Source organism: Engystomops pustulosus, chromosome 3 (genome assembly GCF_040894005.1).
Source record: "Engystomops pustulosus chromosome 3, aEngPut4.maternal, whole genome shotgun sequence".
NCBI lineage: Eukaryota > Metazoa > Chordata > Amphibia > Anura > Leptodactylidae > Engystomops > Engystomops pustulosus.
The window spans coordinates 26,069,087-26,094,729 of record NC_092413.1 but is presented as its reverse complement, the minus strand read 5'-3'; the positions used below and the strand labels follow the sequence as shown (position 1 = coordinate 26,094,729).

The window sequence follows — 25,643 nt, the reverse complement described above, 5'->3', positions numbered from 1 at the left end:
TTGACATCTCTATCTGAGGGTAGAATATTCATGATTCCTTGCTATTTGAACAGATACAATTTGTAATGTAATGTGTCCAGCTTTAACTTTCCTATTTTTTATGAGGCTGGGGGGGGGGTCTACCAGCTCCAAAAAAAAAAAAAAAAGATTAATATAAAGGGCACTTTTTTAGAACTTTTGTTTTAGCCAAGAAATTCAGTTATTATTTTATGTAAATGAGCAGCAAGGGTGGGCCTGGGCCTGCTGATGTGCCGTCAGTAGACATATCTCCTCCAAAACTCCTTCATTTGGAATTATAGACAACTCTCATTTTCTTTGACAATTAAAAAACAAAGACTATGGGGCAGATTTACTTACCCAGTCCATTTGCGATCCAGGGGCGCGTTCTCTGTGGAGGATTCGGGTCCGGCCGGGATTCACTAAGGCAGTTCCTCCGGCGTCTACCAGGTGTCGCTGCTGCGCTGAAGTTCATCGGAATGCACTGAACTTCACCATCCTCCGTTGGGTGCAGGTAAGCACGGGTCGAGCGACACTTTTTTTTTTTAAATGCGGCAGTTATCCGAATCTCTTGGGTTTTTCTAATGGCCACACCCCCCGATTTCTGTCGTGTGCATGCCGGCACCGATGCACCACAATCCGATCGCGTGTGCCAAAACCCCGGGGCAATTCAGGGAAAATCGGCGCAAATCGGAAATATTCGGGTAACACGTCGGGAAAACGCGAATCGGGCCCTTAGTAAATGACCCCCTATGTGTTGGTAAATGGTCAATTCTCTTCTTCCAACCATAATGTCAATGACAAAGGATTTCAGATGCTTTAAAATTAATGGATCCTTTCTTCTATGCTATAATTAAAGTTGATAATTCATAGCCTACAATATAAGGTGATCCAATAAAAGGTTCTACATAACACACTCCCACCTGTCAATGATCTATTTCTGTAAAGCTAACTTACAGTGTTAGGGGTACAATGCCTTGGTATAACCAAGGAGAAGAGATTCTACTTCTTAATTTTAGTGAGTTTTCAGTGAAGCTCAAAGGTCAATCCAAGCCCTTCATTCTGTTCTTTAATGAAATCGGGCCAACCCAGTTAAACATAAGCGGCTGTCAAAGTTACATCATTAGGGCATGCCTATAGATGTAACATTTTCAAACTTAGCTTTGGAGATCTTACATGACAACTGGAGATCCCTTGAAATGGCCTGTATCACTCTACTCTGTGATTTAGAGATACCTTTTACCCCTTCTGGCTCCATGCTGGAGGTATATGTCAAGAGCATGGGGTATCTACAACTCAATGACATATATCCATCATTGGTATTGGCATGGGTGCAACTACTGTACCTTTTCACTCAGCAGCAGAAATTGTCTGTTACTCATAGTTACCCCTAATGCAACTTCAACCTCTTGAAGCTCTTAGATACCAGAGTCAAACAGCCCTCCTTCTAACACCCCTCAATCCCTCCACAACATCAAGTAACAGTCAATAAAAATTGATTTGCACCTTAGCTTTTGTACACATAATGCATATGGATCTGGATGAAAACTAAGGGACTTGAAGACTATATAGAGCTCCGGTCACACCATATTATGTTTTCCTCCACGACATTGCCTGGAGGCCTATCTTCTGTGTCGACCCTCTATGGGCGCCTATTAAGACTGACTATTGTGTAATGCAACTTTTTTGTTTTGTTAAACTCGCAAATATCTTGTGTATGGAGGCCAACATATATCTTATTTAGTATTAGTTCTCCATTTTATATCCTCATTATAAAAATATTTTGTGCCTTCAGCAAAAATATCCTTCCGCCTTTTTTTTAGATCTTCATGGTGCATTGAGTTAAATATTTCCTGTTATTGATACAAATTGTAAGTGCTTTATGACTACGTTATTCTTTACTTGATATTTGGTAGGAAAATGTAATTTTGTATAGAGAAGTAATGGTGCTGAGTGGATAATAAGATTCAGCCGGCTGCTGTTGGCAGCCTTATACCATATGTCTTGTAAAACTGTTGCATTTTGTAAGGTGGTTCCTAGGGCAATGGTGTCGCGTCAGCTATATATCATAGAAATCACGGGTGAAGCTATGCAATCACAGTACATAGAACTTCAGGTAGTGGTTTGCTGCTAAACAGGGTTATTTAATGAAAAGGTTATATTAAATTTATTGCACATGATTTATGGCCTTAATTTCTTAATTTTTTAATTTTGTAATTTTCTTTATTAAATATTTTTATTGGCTGAATGCAACTTTTAGCATTTAAGTAAAATCCGGTTTATTTTTATATAAAAAAAATCCCCCAAGGCCGATAGCGGAAAACGGTATTTATTGTATTGCTCGGTATTTCAGTGCTGAAGGGGTGAACACTATAATTCTCAGCGAGAGATTTAATTATGCATTTCTGCAAATCATTTGCACTTTCTTAATGCGAGTGATATTCCGCTGCAGGCCAAAAAGGCTTCTCACATCTGCTAGCCACTTAACATCCCCTCCTTCATTTCAAGAATCTTTCTTAATTAAATAAGAGCTTGGAGTTGTCATCTGTGAACTAGTGTCTTCCGAGGGACAAAAACCTTCACACTGTTTTATGGATTTAAAAAAAATAAAAAAATGAGGTTGAGAAAGTTTGGGAAACTTTTTGAAATGATGCAATCTGAATATTTAATATACAACTAATTCTGTAAAATTGAATGCCAGTTAATCATCTTTTAAAACAATGTAGATTTATGGAACTTTTATTTTTTTATAGATTTAAAAAGTTAATGTATACGAAATAGTAATTAACAAATAATTCCTAACTTCAAATTTTTCTATCGACAAATTATGTATATATTTAAAGGGGTTGTCCACTTTCAGCAAATATTTGATATGAAAATTTATACAATTTTTCAATATACTTTCTATATCAATACCTTATGGGTTTCTAGATTTCTGCTTGCTGTCCTGCTATAAAAGCTTCTATTTTTACATCCAGTGGATAGAAATCTGTCCATGTGATGTGATGGAGTCCACAAAATAGTCTCATGACTAGTGACAAAGAGGCCTGTTAAAATATGGTTTCAGCTGAGTTTGGACGATCCTAAATTTGAAAAATCTGTTCAAGTCCGGCTTTGGACCGAATCCCCACCAGAAACACTTTACGTTCCGAGCAGACAGTTTAAGACAGACAGTTCATCATTACTGATGATGTTATTGGGGAGTGAAGATCCTCCCTAAAACGGAATGTTGGTGCCAGCGAGTTAGAACTCTGTTTATTCAAATGCCACTGGCGACTTTGCCAGCAGAATTTAAAGAGTTAACTGATTACCATGGAGAGGAGGGTTTGAGCCAGTCCCAGACCATAACTTCTATTGATGCTTGGCTTCAGGTCCGGTTTGCTTTAGAAATATCTTGTAAAATTGCAGCTAGCTACTGCTGCCATTCATCCCAGTTCTCAGTTCTCATCCCTTTTTTGCACCAGGGACCGGCTTTAAGCTAGACCAGTTTTCCATGGCCCGGTGGGGGTGGGGGTGGGACTTTGGTCATATGGGGTGGGGTTATGGAGGGGTGGAGCTTAGTGCATACTTATTATATAATTATGACATTTATAATGAGAACGTGATTCAACTTACCATAGGTTCAGAATAAGTGGGAGCACCAGGCTTGTTTCCCTGAATCAGTGGGAGCACTGGACTTGTTTTCCTGCACCCATCCGCCCCACCCCGTCCTGCATAATGTTCTCTGCCGGGAGCTGCGAGCTGTCACGGCCATGGCAGAAAACATTATAAATCCACACAGAGCGAGCTCTGACCAAGCGGTGGTTGGGGACCTCTGTTTTAGAGGACTAGTGGTGGTTATGTGAATATTTTTTATGGACTATTGGGGCAACTTTGGAGCAACATTACAATTTGGACTGTAAGCCAATCTTTAGAAGAGCTTCAATGAAGCTCATCACTTATTATTATAGTACTCATGGAGACAAAGATAGTTGGAGAAGATAGGAAGTAACTTAAGAATCTACGGAGGTGGAAGCAAAAATTCCTGGTTTTTTTTGGTAGTTTATAAAATTCCACAGTGTTTTATTTAAAAAAAAATCTGAACCCCTTTAAATATTTACTTGTTTTAAAAGTTTGGAATTACCCTTGATGTTTAAGAAAAAGAAGAAAACAAGAAGAAAATGCAGTAAAATGAGGCAAAACGCCAGCAGCTCGCTTAATCTCATATTTCATTCACAGTGGTTATTATCCCTTTCGGCTTTTAAAGGTTAAAGACTAGAAATATTATTACCGTACACAGTAATTCTATATATTTTTCTCACATTACAAGTCTGAAAAAAAAGTCACAAATTCTAAGCCTATAAGTAATGCAGTAAACTTCTTGTCCAGTTGTAAGAATGATACACTTAATGTCGAACCTGGGCGATCATCTCCCGTATGGTAATTGCAGTGTAATTTCTTAAATGGATCTCAGACATGGAAGAAGTATTGTGATTAACAAAATGAAATTAGTATATTGTACAGTATTGCTTTATCCTAGCATTATCATTCTTTAAACTTCCTAAATTATTTTTTATTATAGCTCTTTATATTTTTTCATTTAAGGATTTGTCCAATTACCAATACTAGGGATTTCTTTCTAGCCTAGACAGCTACAATATAACCTTCTACAAAGTGACCTTAAACTTTATATCTTATTGAAGAGATCACGCAGAGATAATAAATTCTTACAATCAATATTCCATGGGAAAATATGCAAATATGCTTTCCTCCAGAAGAAAGAAAAAAGACTTATCTAAGACCAGCTGTAGAGCTACACTCTAAACAGTTTTTTCAAGGTTCCGCTAATAGAGTACTTGTTGTAAAGATGAGAGGCCTCCAATGTAACTCCTATAGGGTATTGTTTCTATCTGCAGCAAAAAGGGGGTTATACCAACTTTTCAAGTTATCTTCTCTCCACCACATAACAAGGTGATTGTTTAAGGTTTGACTGCTGTGATCCACATGATCACGAGAAAGGGAGCTCCAGCAAACTGGAGAAAAGGTTTTTCCGCTCTCAAGAATGGGTGGAGTATGAGTTGCCACTACATTAAAAAATTAGAAGTGTGGGAAATTGCCACTCCCATTCAATGGGGCTCATTTAATAAGGGTTCCGTGGTCGCACTTTTGGCGGGTTTCCCAACCTTTTCCGTTTTGCGGCAGATTCCGCCGGGATTTTGGCACACAAGATCGGATTTTGGCGTAATCGTGTCGGCTTTCACACGTCAGAAATCAGGGTCGTGGCCTTAGGAAAACCCGATGGATTCGGTAAAACCGGCGAATTTAAGAAACGAAGTGTGTCGCAAAATCAAGCACTTACATGCATCGGGGAGAAGATGGTGAACTCCGGCAGACCTCGGGGCAGCAGCGACACCTGCTGGAAGTCAGACACATGAGCTTGCTGAATCGCCGGAAGACCCGAATCCTCAGAGAATGCGCCACTGGATCGCGACAGGACCGGGTAAGTAAATGAGCCCCATTGTGTATGAGAGTGCCAGAGATAGCTAATTAATACACTCCCATACTATTGAATGGAGCTTCTCGATGCATGCTCTTCTTGCCACTCCCCTGTTAGTGAGAATAGGACTCCTATTCTCTAGTTTGCTGAGGGACCTGTGCTCACACTCAGTGGGGGTCCCAACAGTTGAAATCTAACTGATCTGCTTATTATCCCATATCCTGTGAATACAGGTGATACAACTGCTTTAAGCAATCTTTCATGTCTAACTTACTAAATATCAATATTTAAGGTACAAGAAGGGAATTCTCTTCTTTCTGGTGGAGAGCTCATTTCAGCATCAAAATAAAACTCCTTGTCTCAATTAGAAAATTATCAAAAATTATACATTTTTTGGAACTTATACTAGTAATGCCCAGTAAAAGATGATACTGTCTGGTAGGCGATAGGCATCCCTTACATGTTCTCATGACGTCCAGATTACTCAATAACATTTACCTATATGAGGTCTACTGTAAATCTCAAGGTAATCTTAGTTGTCTGCCTCACAGTTTCAGGCAAAGTGTGACACTTTACCTTTGGTAAAAATGCATATATTTATTTAAAAATAACTTTTAATAACAATTGGTAGTCTCTTGGCATATAGCACTACCAATGCATATATTAAAAATGGACTAAAGAGGCGTTTTGAGTCAGAACTGGACTCGTCATCAGTCATACAATGTATTCAATCGGATCAGTATTTAAAAAAACATTTGGCCACAGTTTTGGAGGGATATTGGTTTTCTTGAGAAAATTCATCTAATGAGTACCCTCTTTCAAGCATTGCTCCTTGAAATTAAACAACAGAAAAGTGTTTAGTGCCATCTACAGGTACACTTTTCATGCTCATGATGGCACAATACTACATAATGTAAATATAACTGTAGACTGCATAACAGATCAGAACGTCAAAAAATGTATCATCTAATAAAAAATTGTATGAAATATTTGATCTCCTGTTTATATCTTGTAGAAGTAGAGCGATGGTTGTAATTAGTAAACATCAAACTCGATGATCAAAAGATTCAGGACTTGTGATCAAGGTTGCTGGAATGCAAGTATTCTGATTGAAGCCACAATAATGATGATGAATTTGATCTGGCACACAACATCATGAACATATGGATAGTGTTAAAGCAACATAGATTAGGAATGCATAATATCAGAATAATCTGCATTTATTCTTAGATGCACCGGGTGGACACATGTGGTAGAGTGAGGCATTTGAAAATTCAAAAACTTTGTAATATACTTAATGTATTGATTGTAAAAACTGAATGAGAATCAACATTTGCTACTTCCAGATGATGAAAATTTATTAAGACAGAAGATTATCACATAGATACACAATTTAATTTTCCTGCAGTGCCCCTACAGGAGAAATTAAGCATTACGGAATTCCCCTAGAAAGCAAAGCACTGTGTCAGGATCAGAGGTAGTGGATCTCTGAACCACCACGGACGATGACACAAGCCAACACCTGGGACCAGAGTCTAAGTGGCACCTGTTCTTCACCAGAGCCCACCACAAAGCAGCATGGTCTTGTTGTGGCGTGGTACCACCAGGTCGTTCCACAGGTGTGACTTGTCCACGGTAGCAACCAAGCTCGAGGTACAGGAACGGCAGGCAATCTCGTAGTCGGGGTCAGGCAGAAGGTCAGCACTGGCAGCATGGTTTCAGAGTCGGGACATAGAAATAGGTCAAGGCAGGCAGCGGAGGAGTGTAGTCAGGAACGAAACCAGGGTCACAACGGGAAATCACAATAATAGCGCAGGATATCAGAAAAAGTTTTCTGTAAGGCACAGGACGAGAAGATCCGGCAGGGTGTAATGGGAGAGGCAGATTTTAATAGCCTTCTTGGAAATGGCTGGCACCAATAAGCGGTGTGCTTGCCTTTTAAATTTCCTGAAGCTGGGGCACTAGGAGACATGAGCAAGGGCCGAGGACGGAAATCCAGAGCATGGATGAATCCAGGAGGCACAGGTGAGTCCGCAACCTGCGATATGGGTAGCGGGAGCACCCATGACACACTGTAAGTAGAGATACTAAAAGCTATGTTTTGGTTTGTAGATTTGGCATGAACCTGGCATTTTTCAGGCACAAACTGCATCCAAATGTTTTTGGAAGATGTTGCGTATAGGTAGCACTACTAGTCCGATTTTTTTTAGAGAAATCTTCTTGAAATAAATATAGAATTTTTAGGGAAGTTTTACATTAGCAATTTGTATTTCCCTAGTCTTGAGGGAACCAGAATATACAACTTAGAATTACCCTCAAGTATACTATTGTAGTGAGTGAGTGACATATTTTGCCCATATTAGAGTGCTCTTGACATACATTTACAGCGTGTATTTTTCCATAGCTTACATTATATTTTACCTTAGGGCTAAAAATGTGAAAGCTATTTTGATCAGCAGCATCTATTAGCGAGCTAGATAAAGTACATCATTACATGTATATTGTAATGACGCCCACCTACAGTACGGGTGAGGTAACCATGTCTTGAGTTGTTGAAGCTCTTAACCAGCACATCTTGTAAGTTTCTTCATTTGTCGGCTGCTTCAGAATTTCTATGCATAATGGAAGAGGGGAAAAAAATGAAGCTCAGTATGTGTTCTCAGCACATAAGATGAAATTAGGGTATTAGTGTAATGTTGCCGAGTTGATTCATGGGAGGGCGCATGCTGAGTTTTGTATTTTATTGTGATTAACAAAAATTACAACCAAATGTTTTGTATGCCTTGGATCTTTTTTTGTAATACTTATCTGTTACATACTTAAGTTTAAGAGCAGATCTGCTGCCAGCTGTAATTCAAAGCACTCGGATAATGTGCTGCCATTAAGTACATACAGTAAATGAAAGATACTGCTCATTACGACAGATAGTCACTGTGGCACCATGTTAAATGTAATGCTTGAAGCAACAATTATGGTATCAATGACGTGTTCTTTTTACTTGCTTTATATGTACCAGACACAGTATATTAATCAGTTGTCTGATTTTAAGCTTCAGGACCCTACAGTGAAATTTGTTAGAGGTGAAATTTGTTATATAGATGAGTGGACCTGAACTTTTGATTCTGCCTTCTCCATTTGGCAGCTCCGTCTAACCTGGGCATGTTGCTTTGTGGGCTGAAGAGCAGCTAATCATGCAGCTTTATACCTGTAGCAACTAGACATGGTTGTGATTGGCCAGATCTGTCCAGGATGGGTCTGGGCTTAGCTCCACCTCCCTGCTAGCACTAATCACAAGTGTTGCTTCGAAAGCCATCAACTGTATTTAAGGGGCCCACGTGCGCCCCCACTGGCATGCAAGTGGTGCAGGGTACTGCCATTTTGGGCAAGATCGGAGGTCCCAAGATATTGGTACTTTTAACATGTACCACTCATCACTAGTCACCACCAATGATGTGCTGTTTCATAATAGAGTTGTCTTTTTGATATGGCCAAAGGTCATAAAGGGTGTAAATTCTGTGCTTTCATGGCCCCGTTCCATTTTGGTGTTTTGATTTTTTACGTTGCTTTTTTCGGAAGCCATATCTTTTATAATTTTCCAATTGAAGAGCTGTATGAGGACCTGTATTTTGCTGGACAAATCAGACTTACTATTGGCAACAATTAATATTTTAACATGAAGTGGGAAGTGGGAAAGCTTTGGAATTGACATAAAACTTCAGTATGACGACAGACATACCAAATTTATACAACTTTGTTTTAATTTTGTCTTAATGCTTGTAAAGAAAAAAATGGAAACATCCAAAGGTCTATAAAAGCTTGTGCTGGGTGACATACCTGGGTGCCCAGGTACCTATGCACCACAGCTTTGACCATGGTATAATGCAGCAGACACCTGCCCTGTGTGGAACTCTGCCTGTGAACCCAATCCTTCCAGCCTATCTGTCAGGCTAAATGCAAATGGCCTTCTGTGCTAAATGGGCCACAAACAGGCCTTGTTTTCTGCCCATTTTGGCAGTAATTCATAGCTAAAAATTGAGGCAGGATATTTTTTTAGCCTGGCTATATGGAACACTAACTTTGCAGTGGTACACAGTGCAAACACTGTACCTCACCGCACTGTTCCTGTGTACAATAGAGATCTTTGGGGGGCCGTGAGCTGGCGGCAGTTTATGCAGCCAGATCACTGCCAAAAAAAAGTGCCATTTGCATGTAACCTCAGCTTGTGTAAAAGGGTTCAACATATCGGTTAGCTATCACAAATATCAATCCCACATATAAAATTGTTTAAAACCCTTTAACGGACTTCTTTAGGTTATAAAATACTGTAATATTTTCCTTCTTATGCAACTTGGGCCTTACAAAAACCACTAATATGTCATTTATTTAGCTTTTTCTATAGCAAGTCTTCGCTGATCTCTTTTTTTTTTACATTATAATTACTTCATATTAATATTATGGAAAACACGGTTCTCCTTGAGTTTCTATTGTATCATTGCCATTCATTGGTTTTCGACATTTACACAAAGCTTCAGATATGGGAAATTTTCAGTCATACTTGGTTTTCTGTGTTTCATGAAGCAAGAAAAAGACTTTTATTCCGTTTTGTAAAGTGTATAGACAAAGAGAAAAATATAAATTCAATTCATCAGAAAAAATTATTGCAGCTGATAAAAATATCAATTATCCATGAACAAGATGTGAAATGTCAAGAGACTTGCTCCGGAAAATAAAAGTCCTATGAGTAGAGAGACAGCTATATGCGATTCACATTCCTCTTAAGAAAAAACTAATTAGAGCTATTTTTTCTTTGTTTCTAGCACCAAGGAAAAATTGGAGTCAAATTTAATGTTGGAACAGATGACATCTCAATTGAAGAAGTCAATGCAATTATTAATGATGGGAAGTACCATGTAGTACGATTCACAAGAAGTGGGGGTAATGCCACCTTACAGGTCGACAACTTACCTACAATAGAGCGTTTCCCCGCAGGTAAGGATATCTTTTTTAACAAGTTGTGTTTTTTTATAAACATATTTCAATAGTTATTACTTCGTAGCGTTGAGATAATCGGTATTATATTAGATATTGTTGTAGGGAATATGAGTGATACAAAAAATGTATGACCTATTCATAGGCTAGAATGATTTTTGCAACTCAATTTTACATTTTTTTAATGACCCATGGAAAGGATTTGACAAAAGCCATAATTTTACACAAATAATTTTTCAAAAAATATTTACACTGAACAATTTCACTGTTAATTATCCATTTCTTTTTGAATCAAATACATATTTATTGAACAGATTTTACGTTTTACAGCTTTTTTTTGACAAAGGTCATCCCCTTATCTCATCTCCCTTCCCCAAATAACAATAGGAAGATCCTTTATTTATACAGCGCGCACAGATTACAGAGCGCTACACATAGTTTTGCCAGACCCATTGGGGCTCACAATCTAATCAACCTACCAGTATGTTATTGGAGTGTGGGAGGAAACTGAGGACCTGGAGGAACCCAATGCACCCACAAAACCCAGTTCCCCTGCTCCCCGGTTCAGTGGATTATGAAATAACAGTTGTGATCGAATCGTACAATATAAAGCTAGAAGTCTAAACAATGTATTCCTCCAATCTCCCCACGTTTCCCCCACATACCAACTCCTCCACTCCACATATTCCGATTAGCACATTACCCCAGTTTCCTCACTCCAGGCCAATTACCCCATAGCTTAACATATTTCGAATTTTTCATTTCTAATCATAGTATAGTTTATTCTTACTATTGAGGTTTTAGCATAATTCTTGTCAAATGTTACCATACCTAAACTTTTCAGTTTTTTTGCAGCTATCCCAATTGACCCCCCAGTACCAACCACGTTCAGATTAGCCAGTTAGTGTCTGACAGTTCGGCGGTGACTTATCATTTGGCAACATAAAGAATTGGCAATGCTAAAATGCAACATGCCCACTCCATCCTTAAGAGTTGTTGGCTGAAAATGTATTTAGTTTAAAGCTATACCTCTTGACTCCCAAATACACATGCAAATTGGTTTTATCTGAGAAAACGTGAGTTTTTAAAAGGGATAGTTGAGTAAATCATTACAAAACATCCAGGTCCAGCTTCTTTGAAGGAGATCCAGAGCTTTATTAGAACGTTTGCCAAAGTTGCATCAGTAGTCAGTCAACGCGCTTCCAGAAAAGACTAAGCATCTTCTCAGCTACCGTTAGCCCTAGTTTCTAATGAGACCCCCCCCCCCCGAAAAAAAAATAGGTTTATTACTTCAATGAATAGGTAATCTTGGATCTTCATATCAAATATTAAATAGACAATAGATAACAACAGATATCAGAAAATAAAACTATCAAAAATACAAATTGTACATTATTAGCCCCATAATGCTTTCTCAAATCCAGGCATCTGTTAGTATCATCCCTACATTCCTCTGATGAATCCTAGATTTAGAGAAGAGAAGGAGGGATCCAACCCACTTTCAGCCATAATAAGACATACATCAGCTGTTAAATCATATAGTCCAGTCTACAATGTGTAATAGCTGTGAAGTTACCGTATAACTCATCTCTACAGGTAAATTCACACAATTCTGATTGGGAAAGAGGTATGCCCAAGTTATAATTTTACGAAATTGAATACTCAAAATAAAATACTGTAACTTTACCTAACTTAATTTTTTTCTATGTAAGGTAGAACGTATGACCAATACTCACGACACTGAATAGAAAATTATATTTGAATTTAAATATTTATTTGTGTTTTATAATGAATTTTGTTTGTCAATATATTTTGCCATGTTATTGATTGCCATTTTCGAAAACTGTTTAGAGGCTATTATGTCTTAAAGGAAATCTATCATCAAAGTCAACCATGATAATACTAGGGGCGGGCATTTACTCATAGATCCAGGCACCTTGACTGTGCTAATTTTCTTATATTTGTTATCCATGGCCTCCTTCCTTCTAAAATCAACTTTTAAAATTATGCTAATTCGCCAAAAAAGCAACTAGAATTAACAGAGCCTCTCCGTGTAATAGCTTTATAGGTTGTTATATCATGCTTGATTTTGATGGTAGATTTTCTTAAAGAATTTTTTTTGCATTATTTTTTGTGTCTTAAACCTTCCACAAGCCACAAGCCTTAGGCTGCTGTATTTCTTTGTAAAACACTTTACAAACAAAGTGATTTTTATAGTCAGGAAAGTTGATGATCAGTTTTTCTTAATTTATAGGTTCACAGAAATGTATAAACTTTTCTGAACCTAAAGAAAAACTTTCTTATTAAGTGTTAGGTTTTCTATTTTAATAACACTAGTTGATTTTCTAATCTATTATATTTCGAATGAAATCAATAATACTGATATGTTACAAAATATATAAGATATACATAACTAAATATTAATAAACGGAATGTATCAATTACGTATGCTGAAACTTTCTTTTTTCTATACTATTTTTCTTTGAATATGTGGAAATGTTGTTAAATTTGTTGCTTTACACAAAAATTATTTTGTATTACTTTAGGTTCCTTTTATACAAATGTGTTAATACGGCCGCATGCTACCTTTACCATACCATTGCAGTACAGGTAGAACACAGCCATTCACTTTATTGGGCAATACGACCATCCATTTGAATGGCCATATTGCCCACCGTACCGTAGATGGAGAAAAGATACAGCATGCTCTATCATGTGCCGTTTGTAGTGCCAGCAGCATGACTTACTAAGGAGAGGGTAGAGTTGAGAAGTGCTCCCCCCTCCCCTTCTCCAGTCAAGTCCTGTCCTTGGCGTGCAAAGAAGCCTTATATCAATAATTTCTATGACAGACATGAGTATAGGTCGTTATGTTGAAAGGGAAAGTGGAGAGCGACATCTGGGATGTTCGCATCTCCTGTGTTGATTGGTGGCAGTCCACGCAGATCAACGGTTCTCAGTAGTTGCTACACAGACAATGGAATTGGAAACAGACAGATCCATTTTCAGTTCAGTGCAGTAGGCCAGTGGTTGATTTGAGTTACTGCAACTTTGTTCATTCAAATGATTAGAAGCTGATCAGCAGTAACCTAGTTTCACTACTACAACGATAATGGGGCTGTTCACTTCCTGTTTCATTTGCTGTCTACCAGGTGTTTTCCAGGTGCTAGGTGATAGATCCCACCAATTTCATATTACGGACCTTTCCTGTGGATACATTGATATTTTACACCTACAAAAAGTCTTTAAAGAAACTAAATATTCTCTAGACACCTTTATTGTTTTTGCCGATTTCCACAGGCATCTAAAGCTTTTACAAAATGTAAACTAGATAAACAAGTTACAATTCAGTCAGAGGATAAGAACAGATTAATTTAGACCTGAACACTCCACTTTTAAGGTATCCATGGTTACCAACTAAGTTAATCTACATCTTAGGCCACCAGTAAATCCCTCATGTCTAAAACCAAAATGCTAAATAATTCATGTTGTTAAATTACATAGAGTGTATGTAGGGTTCTGAGCCATCGCAAATCCAAATGACTCATTTTAAGCATCATAAATATTAACCCAGTACGGCTCACCACAAATTGTGGTTGGTTCTCTATGAGAACTATCCGAAATAAATCGAATTAAAGTTACACATACTATAAGTGTTCTTTAGTAGTTAATCCCATATGTTTGTGCCAATGTCTTTTATCCATCTGGTTATGTGGACCCAGCATGCCATCAAAGCATCAGGCTTTTTTTCTCCTTCAGCAGCTGCATCTCATATTCAAGTCTTAACAAGTAAAAAAATAAATAAATTACCAAGTTAAAGAACTTTTTCAATTTTTCCTCCTACGGTCATTTTACAACTAACTTGTTCTTATTAGTCAAACTTTTTTTTAACATTCAGTTTGATAAAAAGTTCAGTAAGATTTTTTTATACAGTAAAAGTTACAGTTGATGTTGTTTGTTTTCACATCTTTATACCCCTTATCCCTGCATAGTTTTTGCCTAAAACATTGTGAGGTTCAGATCTCATCATATATTCATCATGCAACTTGCTACAATTGACTCCAGTTTGTCTAGCTTTAACAGCAGAAACCAGTTGGGAAGATTCATCATACACAGATGCAAGGTGCGTCTACACATGATGTTATCCCTGAAGCTGCGCCAGTTATATAGGGTGTTCGGCATGCAATGGGGCACTTCTATGCTAGTTCCTGACTTGATTCAAGACAGGGCTGTGCATAATGCGCCTGCATGTTATCCCTAAACTGGAATGCAATGAGGAACTTCTATGACACTTAGTGTCATAGAACTAGAAACTGTGCCAGTTTCTAGTGCATTCTATAGCTAGTGGACAGACACTCTGCCACCAGGCATGGCCCTCTTCTTGCCCCTCTATGCCCACTTGGCGTGGAGGTAGGGTAAGGAGGGGAAAAAACATTCCAAGCTTTCAATTCCCCCCCTTCGGTCAAAATTAACAAATCTGGTGCCTCCACCATTTCCCTTTACCACCACGACTACTTTTGGGAACTGCTGGGGTGGGCAAAATAACTGAATGTGCTAGAAACCCTTTTGCACAAAGTAGAAAGAGACAAAAACTATGGCTTTATGGCTTTTTTTTGTCAAATAGGCATTAATAAATAGTTCTCAGTATGTGTTTGATATGGCAAAAAAAAAAAATCTGTACATCTATACAAATATTAAGAAACAAATGCGAAACATATCAATTAAGACAAAATTATTGAAAAAATTTGCACCAAAAACCTTTAAATTCCTTAACTTGCATTTATTATTATTTTTTTAAAAATACCTTTACGACTAGTTCAACAAAACGGGAGTGGCTTAGCTGAAAAAGTTAAGTGAAGGGGTGCAGAGTAAGACCATATAGTCTTATATTAAAATAGATTTTTCTTTTAGCTTCAGTTTTGATAAACCTGCCCCCAAAAAGATTGAGAATGTTCCAATTTTTTTTTCTATTTTGTTATTTTTCAAGGAAATAACATTTCCTTTTTTAGTGCTAACATATCTGCTTCACAAATGTTAAGATTTGTAAAAACATAATAAACAATAAAACCCTTAAAAACATGACAATACATTTAATTACAATGTTCAAGCTGATTTTGCTTCTTTGATCACAAACAAAATTTTTTCTTCAAAGGTTGATTTTTCTTTTATATCATGGTGTAAATTATTCATTTTTTAGGATTTTATATATATATAATATATACTTTTTTATATTTACAATATAAATTATAATGTAAATTATATTGTATATTATATATATATATTTTTTAATAAGTATAATTATAAATTATATTGTATATATATATATATATATATATATATATATATATATATATATGTATATATATATATATATATATATATATATATATATAGATATACATGTATATCTATATATATATATATATATATATATATATATATATATATATATATTTATTACATATACAATTTTTGATGTATAAGGGGTAAGGAAAATAAGTGCCTTCCAGGAACCTAATTTTAATTTATCATTTATTAAATTAATGAGATTTTATAATTGATGAGAATTGCAGACTAATTATTATCTTTTTTTTACGAAAATATTAAAGTATTCAGTGTGGAAAATCCGCGAATTCCCCAGTTTATGGTTTTAGATATGAACTTTCATGCAAATTCCCTGCGCAGGTAGACTTAAAGGCATTGTTACAATATTGTTTCTTGCTTAATTTACAAGTGGCTTTAAAAGCATTTAAAATCTATCACACAATTCGCTAAATCATTTAACACCCAGAGCAATCCTATTAGCGCACAAGAGGTGAACACAACGCTGATAAAATGCTGTCAATACCCACAGATGCCTTGTTCCCATCATGGAATACTAATGAGAGCCAAGTATATGGAAGATTAAGACCTGGTATTATGGCCATCAAATTGTTTGTTTTTAACAAGGAGGTCCAGAATATTAAATAATTAGTATTATTAAGGATTAGGGATATTAACGGAACAAGTAAAGCAGGAAATCATAAAGAATTCTGTTATTCCGTCAATGTAAAATGACAGCTCAGTGATACCGATTACATGATTTTTGACAAAGCTCTCCTTCTTTAAGGAAACAAAGTCTTACCCATTAAATAGAGGATAAATTAGAGTTCCTTGTGGGTGTTACCCTTGGGACTCCCAGCAATCAAAAAGAGGAACTATTAAAGAAAAACCTACTAGGGCTACTAGGGCATAAAGTACCCTCTCTGTGCCCCAGAAGCCTCTGTGATTGCTCGCTACCTGCGCTTCCTTGACGTACTCCTGCCAATGCTCCTGCTAATGCTCCTGCATGTATGTAGCTCAACATACTTTGCATGGGTAGAGCTCTGATGGAGCGCTGATGGAGGGATTGCAGAGGCTACTGGGGCAATTGAGTATATGAAGGTTTTTTTTAACTTTTTGGTAAGGGTAAATTTCCTTTAAGGTTACATAAACGCAAATTTGCGCTACGGCCGGGCCGGGTACTGGGCGTAGCACATGTTCGGCTGGAGAGGTGGAGGGATGAGTGCTGCTTTCTATAGGAACACTCAATAAGAATGCCTGGCTCTATTTTTTTCCTCGGGACGGTACAGTATGATGGCACGCGTGTGTGCTCACTGTACCTTGGCTGAGAGCCATAGGTGTCTACGTATATATGACCTCCAACTGGTGACCAAATATAGGTTGTTTAACACTTAGGAGTCTGAAGGAGGTACCTTGGACCTCACCGGACCCCCTGCTCTCGTGATTTATGAGGATCTCATAACTGAGACCCTCACTGTTCAGCAGGTTAGGCCTTAACCTGTGGATAGGGCCTAACTTGTTTCCATAGCAAAAAACTGCTTTTAAAGCTCTCTACCAGCATTATTTAAATTCTATTGATGCTGAAGAGTTAACTGTAGTCACTATTGTAGGAACTGGATTGGAGTCTCCAAAGGTAAATCTCTGAGACATTACAACTGTATAAGGAGTGAATGGATAGAGGCCCCTTTCTTTATTATCTCTATGGTGCAGTATCAAACTTGGTGGCAGGTTTAGGTGGCCATAGCCCCAATAGGAGCATTGAGTATTGGTGGCCTCGCAAATAGCTCATATAATAATCTATTATATTATCTTCTAGATAGCAATGGCTCTCTCTAAATGCTCTCTACCAGCATTATTTAAATTCTATTGATGCTGGAGGTTTAACTGTAGGCACAACTGTAGGAACTGTATTGGGGTCTCGAAAGGTAAATCTCTGTTTTAATCAAGTCAAACTTCCAGCTATTGCTTTGTTTGTTACATCCAATGTTTTGTAATGTTTTCCATGGGATCATAACAATTAGTTGGAGAATGAGATAGCGGCGGAGCTCTCCTCCTGCTTCACTGAGGTTAACCGCTTCTTTAGTTTTGCATGAATTTCCCTTCATCCTCCATTTAATGATGATGAATATTTGTGATTTAAGTAATGCTGCACCATCTTCCACACCATTTGTTCTGATGAATTCACATCATGGGAAAACCTACACTATGTCATTTTAATTGCTTCTATTAGATGTCACCATGTACTGTACCATCAGCAGTTTTGTTGTAGGCCATTACTCCTTATCTGTTGTCTCTAAGTAACATCTGCCTAAATTGCAGATTGCCCGTGTTTGGAGCCTGTTTTATTTATTAATTCCAAGAAAGCTAAAAACAGAGAAGGACTCTAATTTGTGGTATCTAGTAGAGAGTGTGTAGGGTAGAATTTTCACAATTCTTTTTACACAATTAGTTATGTATAGTTATATTTTGGCAGAAAGTATAAATTTGTTAACACGTTGCTTTTTGTATATAGGGGCAGATGTATACATCCGGCTGCCCAAGGGTCAAGATATCATACTCTGCAAGCAGGAAGCTTTAATACAAACTTTTTTCTGGCCACAAGGGATGTTCCTATTATGCTTAGTTCACACCTAAGTTGGGGGTTTCTAAAAATGGAGAGCGTAATGGAAACTAAGAATGGAAAGTGAACAGAATTGTCTCTGTTTACCTTCCATTCCTCATTGACTTTAATGTCTGCAAGTGGGAATGATTGCGGGTGTGAACTGAACCATTATTGCTCTTTTTCTGTGGACCACTAGTGGATTTCTTAAGGTTTGATGAAAGGTAGTTAAAAAAATGCTTTACCGATGCTGTAGATTGGGTTCCTGCATTCTGAGCCCCTTTTTATCAAGAGTTTTGTGAATACCAGTCAAAGGTGTCAATACACTATTTTTGAGTGGGGAGGGGAGGTCTTTATTTGGTTCTGGATCTGTTAGTTTAAAGGGAAATCTACCACTAGGAATCTACTTATTTAGTATATCCTGATGGAAGATTCCCTAAATGTAACTAATCTCTAATCACTTATTTTTATTTTCTAAAACCTAACCATTGAGTTTTAAAATTTCATTATCATTTTTTGTTGATCGTCTGCAGAGACTACTGGTGCATGGTGTAGCTTCTGTTAACTTCAGGGCTAAGGCTGCTTCTTGCCCTAATAGTCTCAGCAGAGCCTCTGGCATCCAGCACATCGACAGCAGAGAGGAGCTCTAAGCTCCAGGTGCACTGCCGGCTATACTGAACCAGCGACTCGCTGGGAGCCACTGCATCTGAGCGAGCCATGCCCGCGTATTCATAGGTGACATGGAAATGCAAGGGGGAGCAACTCTACAGAGGCTAGTCTGGACGTGGAGTAGACTTAGCCCCGAAGTTAAAAGAGGCTACTCCACACCCTCGTAGCCTCTGCAGGTAATTATCATAAAAATATCATAAAGTAATAAATCTCAGGGGTTAGATTTTAGAGTTGGGTATTAGTTACATTTAGGGAATCTACCATCGGGATCTACTACATAAGTTGATTCCTGACAGTAGATTTCCCTTCACATGGTCTCACATATTCAATAGCTGTCCATTTAATGATCTTGCAGACAGGATCTATTCTACTCCTCCTGAATGGTTTGGCTAAGAATCCATCTAAGATGTGAATGCCACTGTCAAAAATCCCTGCCTTGACATAATGATATGCCCTGCCAAATTTTTCTTCTTGACAGTGCACATCCAAATATTTGTGTCATGAAGTCATTGCTTTTCGAGTGCTATTTTGATATCCCATAAATGTCTATGGCTAAGTAGATTGTAGTTTAATGGATGTCTATAAGTTCTATAATATCTCATATCTACCAGCTTTTCTGGTAGATGGAAACAGAACAGGTTGAAGACAATTCGATGTTCTTACGAGAAAGAAATGGCTTCTCTGAACTTCAGTAGAAGATGTGGTTTGTGTGTTGATGTGGAATGAACAATTTCCTAATGGGCAGAAAATAGGAACATGAAGGAGCAAGTTAGATAGTGGAAGGGTCAGGGCCTGACATGGGACAACACAAATAAAGTTGTAGGCTAAGTTCTGGGTACTATTGAACTCATCACTAACTTCAAGAGTCTTTAACGAAAGCAAGTGATGTTAGTATTTAATTGGTTTGTTATCTTGATGAACAAAGAAAATATGGCTTTTGGCTCAATGCCATCAATTCTATTGATAAAGTTCCATTTTCACGGAATCCACATCCAGGCAAAGCTGTTTTGTCTTACAAAATGGCATCGATTTTCAGATCTTACAACTTGTCATTTGCAAATGTGAATTGTTTACTTTTGTCTCGTTCCTGATAACCATGCTCAATACCTTCTGATGCATTAAAGTGTCTTAAATAGATTACTGAGCGCCAGAGACCATTTCTTGTTTGTTTTTATAGATTTTTTTTTCTTTGGAATCCAAAACAAAAGTATAATAGAGTTACATGGAGATAAGTGGTGGGACTTCTAGTAGGGAACAATCTGTTTAACCTACAGCAAAAAAAATTAAACGAGAAAGGAAATTACTGTACTACACCAAGAGTAGATTTTTTACTCTACCATATATTTATATATATATTACTTGTATTGGAATAAGAAAGATAAAATATTCGTTCAAAAGCATGTCATAGACCTGAGGACAGTGGTGGCGAACCTATGGCACAGGTGCCAGAGGCGGCACTCGGAGCCCTTTTTGTGGGCACCCGGGCTATCGCCCCAGCACACCGGACAGGACTCAAAGAATCTTCCTGCAGTTCCAAGCAACTTAAAAGACGCTGCTTTCAGTCATACTTTCATACTTACCTTACTACTTGGGACTGTAGGAAGAGGGAGAATGAATAGACATGGCCAAATTATCTTTGGAGAACCTTCTGCTGGCCCCACAATACTCTGTGCATAGAGGGACACTGGAACAAAGCTAAAAGCTAATTTTCCATCTTTCTACTGTGTTGCTGTCCTCAGGAGGACAATATGATTGAAAGATGTTGAACAGGGAGCAATAAGTTACTGCTTTAATTTTTGGTTGGCACCTCGCAATAAGTAAGGGGGGTTTTGGGTTGCTTTTTGGGCACTCGGCTACTAAAAGGTTTGCCATCACTGCATTAGGATTTGCCAATTAAGTTGGCATTGTAGGCATCTGGAGACTTATAGCTACACTTGATGCTCCATTATGGGATTCTGGGAAATATGCAAATATATTTTCCAGGATGTTTTCCTTATCCTTATTCCTGGAGTCCATATTTGCATATTTCCCAGAAATATGCCCACAAATTGAAAGTTTTAACAATATAAAAACATATGTGACTCTAGTGGAATGGCAATAAACACTAAGCATGAAGATGATACGTAAAATGAATGAGGTTGAAGCAGCACATGACTCTAAAGCTTATTTGCTTGATATGGAATGGGTACCAGCCACGGTGAAAGGTCAGGCAATGTCATTGGCTTTTCATGTGGACGGCTTGAAATAGTTCTGCAATCCTTAAGCACCCATCTGCTGTCATTTCCCTGAGCATCTGTTTCTGTTATTTAGAGTATCTGCATACCTTGCCAAAAAGCATTCAAAGAAAGTATGTGCAAGTGAACGCAGCACCAATGCAGGAAGATTAGTGTTTTACAGTAAACTATCTCTAAGGCAAGAATACACAAATTGAAATGCCACTTCCTGGCTTAGCAGAAAAGTCCTAAGATTCCCTTGGCTGTAGGCTACTGCTGGCACCGCTCTTTTGACACAGAACAGATTTTCTTTATCTCTGAAATGCCATTATTTATTGCTACATGTGCCTATGGTGTTTTGTTTGCGAGACCTCTTCCAGACAGCGACCTCCCCTTTGTTTTTGCTGTTGTAACTAACCACGCATAACGTACTCAAATATGACCTGACACAGATGTAAAAACAGCTGAGTTGTTTTCCAGCCTTGGTAATACATTTCAAAGCATTGCAAAAAATAAAATAGCCTATTAAAAAGTTTCCAAAATGTTCATTAAAAGGCAATGAAAATGTAATGCTGATGGCTCGTGACCTTAAATGCCCTTAGTGGTCACAGCTCCAAGGTTACAGTAACCTCTCAGTGTGCTGTCACCGTGGGTGTCCAAGTTTATTGCTACCTGTTGCCATAGTCTTCCATCGTTTTCTGTACAAAATGTTCCTGCCCAATACCTTGAAACCCCTGTATGGTATCTGAGCATGTTTCACAGTTAGGAGTTTGTTCCTTTTGGAATAGGCACAATAGTTCGATTGATATCTAGCATCATGTCACTAGGCTTCTTGGAAAGTGGGCTGCCTCTCTAACCAGACACTTCATGATTCCTCTGTGCTGTGAGCTGACCGTGTGGTTAGATTATCTGGGTACAGGTTTATATACATTTTCATTTACCTTCTGAAAATTGTATTAGTAAGAGACAGATCAGAGATGAGATTAGATCCATGAGATGAATATTACACACAATGACACTCTGCAACACTGCTACAAATATGCTTTCACACTTTCAGATCTGGGGTAACTGCACCCCCTTCACCCCTGATAAAGAACTTATCTGTCTGTAGGTTGCAGTTTTTCTCTCCTTGTTAATAACAGTGAATTGAAAAATGTGTTATTTTGTTTTCCTGAGTACATTTATGAAACTTGTCTTCATGGGAATACCCTTTTAAGTACCAAAATCCTCAGCGTAGCAAGCATGACCTTAAAGTCCCCTTACAGGCTTTAATGGCAACCTCTCTATAACACAAACTTTTTCATTCCTGACCTTTTCCTGAGCATTAAATGATCCCATTTTGCTTGCTTTTTCAAAAGTTTGGGAATTAACCCCTTCCCGGGCCGAGCCCTCTCCATAGCCGGTAAGTCTTTGCTGCATATTGCAGCAAAGACTTACCGGTCACAACTGCGATCGGTGCTAGCACCGATCGTGGTTGCTTTCACGGCCATCGCCGCCGGCAATGCTGCCGGAGGCTCCAAAAAGATGCCGCGGATCGCCGCTCCCCGATGACGTCACGGGGAGCGGTGATCCATTGCCATGACAGCTTCGGGTCTCACGAAGGCCCGAAGCTGTCTCGTTTTAACCCATTCATTACAATGTGCTATCAGCACATTGTAATGAAAGAGGAGTAAAATCCCCATATACTGCCATATTGCAGTATGGCAGTATATGGTAGGATCGATCAGACAACCTAGGGTTAAAGTACCCTAGGGAGTCTGAAAAATAGTAAAAGTAAAAGTAAAAAAAAGTTTAAAAAAAAAAAATATAATAAAAAAACCAAAAAATTCAAATCACCCCCCTTTCCCTAGAACTGATATTAATATTAATAAACAGTAAAAATCATAAACACATTAGGTATCACCGCGTCTGAAAATGTCCGATCTATCAAAATATAACAACGGTTTTTCACTGCGTTTAACCCCGTAACGGAAAATAGCGTCCAAAGTCAAAAATGACATTTTTTTGCCATTTTGGAAAATATAAAAAAATTAATAAAAAGTGATCAAAAGGTCGCACAGTCCTAAAAATGATAGCAATGAAAACGCCATCAAAAGTCGCAAAAAATGACACTATCCACAGCTCCGTACACCAAAGTATGAAAAAGTTATTGCCGCCAGAAGATGGCAAAATAAAAAAAAAAATTTGTACAGGAGGTTTTAATTTTTTTAAATGTATGAAAACATTATAAAACCTATACAAATTTGGTATTTGGGGCGCACAGTGAAAGCTGTAAAATCCAAGCCCACAAGAAAACGTTGCAAATGTGTTTTTTCACCATTTTCACTGCATTTGGAATTTTTTTTCCCGCTTCCCAGTATGCGCCATGGAATATTAAATACCGTCACTACGAAGTGCAATTTGTTACGCAGAAAATAAGCCATAACAGAGCTCTTTATGTGGAAAAATAAAAAAGTTATAGATTTTTGAAGGTGGGGAGTGAAAAATGGAAGTGAAAAAACTAAAAAAGGCCAAGTCATTAAGGGGTTAAGAAGACTCCTTACTGAGACTTTGCCATTTAAGGTCACGTCTTCATTTGCATGTAGGCTTACAGACATTGATTATCCTGTGGGGGATTCTGGGAAATATGTAAATAAGTATTCCAGAATGAAGCAAGCAAAGCATTGCCTCTGGGCAATCTTGTAAGGCAGCCTCCTTAACATCACGCATGACATTTTAAGGAAGCCTCATTACATGATGTGGGATAAAAGCCAAACCAATATATCCTTTCCATAAAGAACTGATTCCCAACTGTAGACAGCGCTGTTCCAATGTGTTTGTATCTTGCCACTATGCTGTAGAGAACTGGTTTGGCAAAATTAAAGTCTGCATACAGGGAAGTAAGAACTCCTTATAGTGCCATCCCAAATGTATACTTTTCTGCCACTAGTTGACCCCAACTAACTTTACAACTCTGTATTTTATTCCCTTTTTTCTTGTTCCTCGGACCTATCCTTCCTATTCTTGACGTGTCCTTAAATCTGTGCTGCCTTCCCCTACCTTAAGTTTGCTCCTTGTCTCTACTAGAACTGTACCTTCCAATGACCTTGATTTGTCCCTGACCCTTCTTTCTTTCTCTGTCTATCCTTTGGATAGGCATCAATAATTTTGGTCTGAAAACTTCTTTTAATGAAGCAGTGAAAACAGCAACTGTTTAATATTATATGCATGGGTCTAATAGAAATGGATATGATTTATGTTTAGCTTTCTCCTCCCAGAGTAATGGTACTGTGCAGGTGCGACCATTGTCCTCCCATTGAGCTAGTCAGAGGGACACTTAGTACCCATGTTTTCATGATCAATAGTGGAGCTAGAACTCAGACCCCCAGGAATCATAGCTTTATAGTATGTTCCATCAATAAGTGATGAACATTGTTTGAGGAGCAACTTCTAAAAGATATCTCATATATTCAAACAAAAAACCAAGTCCAATTTTAGTTAATATATGGTCCATTATGGTATCTTGAGTATTGATGAGCTGACCCATTAAAATGCGGCTTTGACTGAGCCCAAATTTTAAAACTCTGTTCAAGTCCAGATTCAAAGCCCACATAACTATTATTGTCTTTGATTTCTGAACCTAAACCCACTACCAGTGTCACCAGGTCAGCTCCGATCAGCTCATTGACGACTTTGCCAATGGCTTTAAAATTACTATGGCCGTGCACCAACACTAACATGACATCTTTGGGGAGTAATGATCATCACCAAAACGACACTGTGCATACAAGGGCCTGAGCACTCAGATTAGTCATTAATTATTCTGCAAGCAACTTTGTTCACGGTTCTTTAAAGAGTTAACGTAATGGAGGGGGGTTTTGAGCCAAACCCTGATCTGCACCCAAACTTCTAATGAATCTCAGGGTCAGGTCCAGGGGAACCCAACCTTTGCCGATAGGGTCGGCTCATCACTAAGCTTGAGACTTAAGTTTATAATCCATAGCGGAACAGTAAATTTACAGTATTTGACCATTTATTTTTCTTTATTTTTTCCTCTATTTAGACTCACGGAACCTTAAATGGTTAAAAAATATACAGAAAATATGTTTAGTAATCTAAATGAAACAAACAACAAATAAATATCACACAATTATCCAATTTCCATGTTTTCTCATATTCTCTATCCTTATTAATGCATAAAACACCAAAAGCCACAGGGAGGTGTACCGATGGGAATTTGGACTGTGAGCCGGGTACAATGCTTCCATTATGTCATTGTTCCTAGCTGTAATGCAGGTATTATTTGTGACAATCCTTGTGAAAGCTATCTACCAATGTGAAATGAAGATTGCTCAGTTTGTTAGCGGACTAGAGTCCCAAGCCGCAGTCCGTGATCGCTGTC

General features: G+C 37.9%; 1 protein-coding gene across 17 annotated transcripts in view; it reads left to right on the top strand.

Annotated features, from left to right (window-relative positions):
* The window catches only part of NRXN1 (neurexin 1), a 1,062,013-nt gene that overhangs the window by 954,440 nt on the left and 81,930 nt on the right, over window positions 1-25,643 (top strand). For all 17 annotated transcript variants that reach the window (XM_072140344.1, XM_072140342.1, XM_072140343.1 and 14 more), the window contains one exon: window positions 10,291-10,462. In XM_072140344.1, coding sequence (XP_071996445.1) covers window positions 10,291-10,462 — 172 coding nt within the window. The remainder of the gene's footprint in view (window positions 1-10,290; window positions 10,463-25,643) is intronic.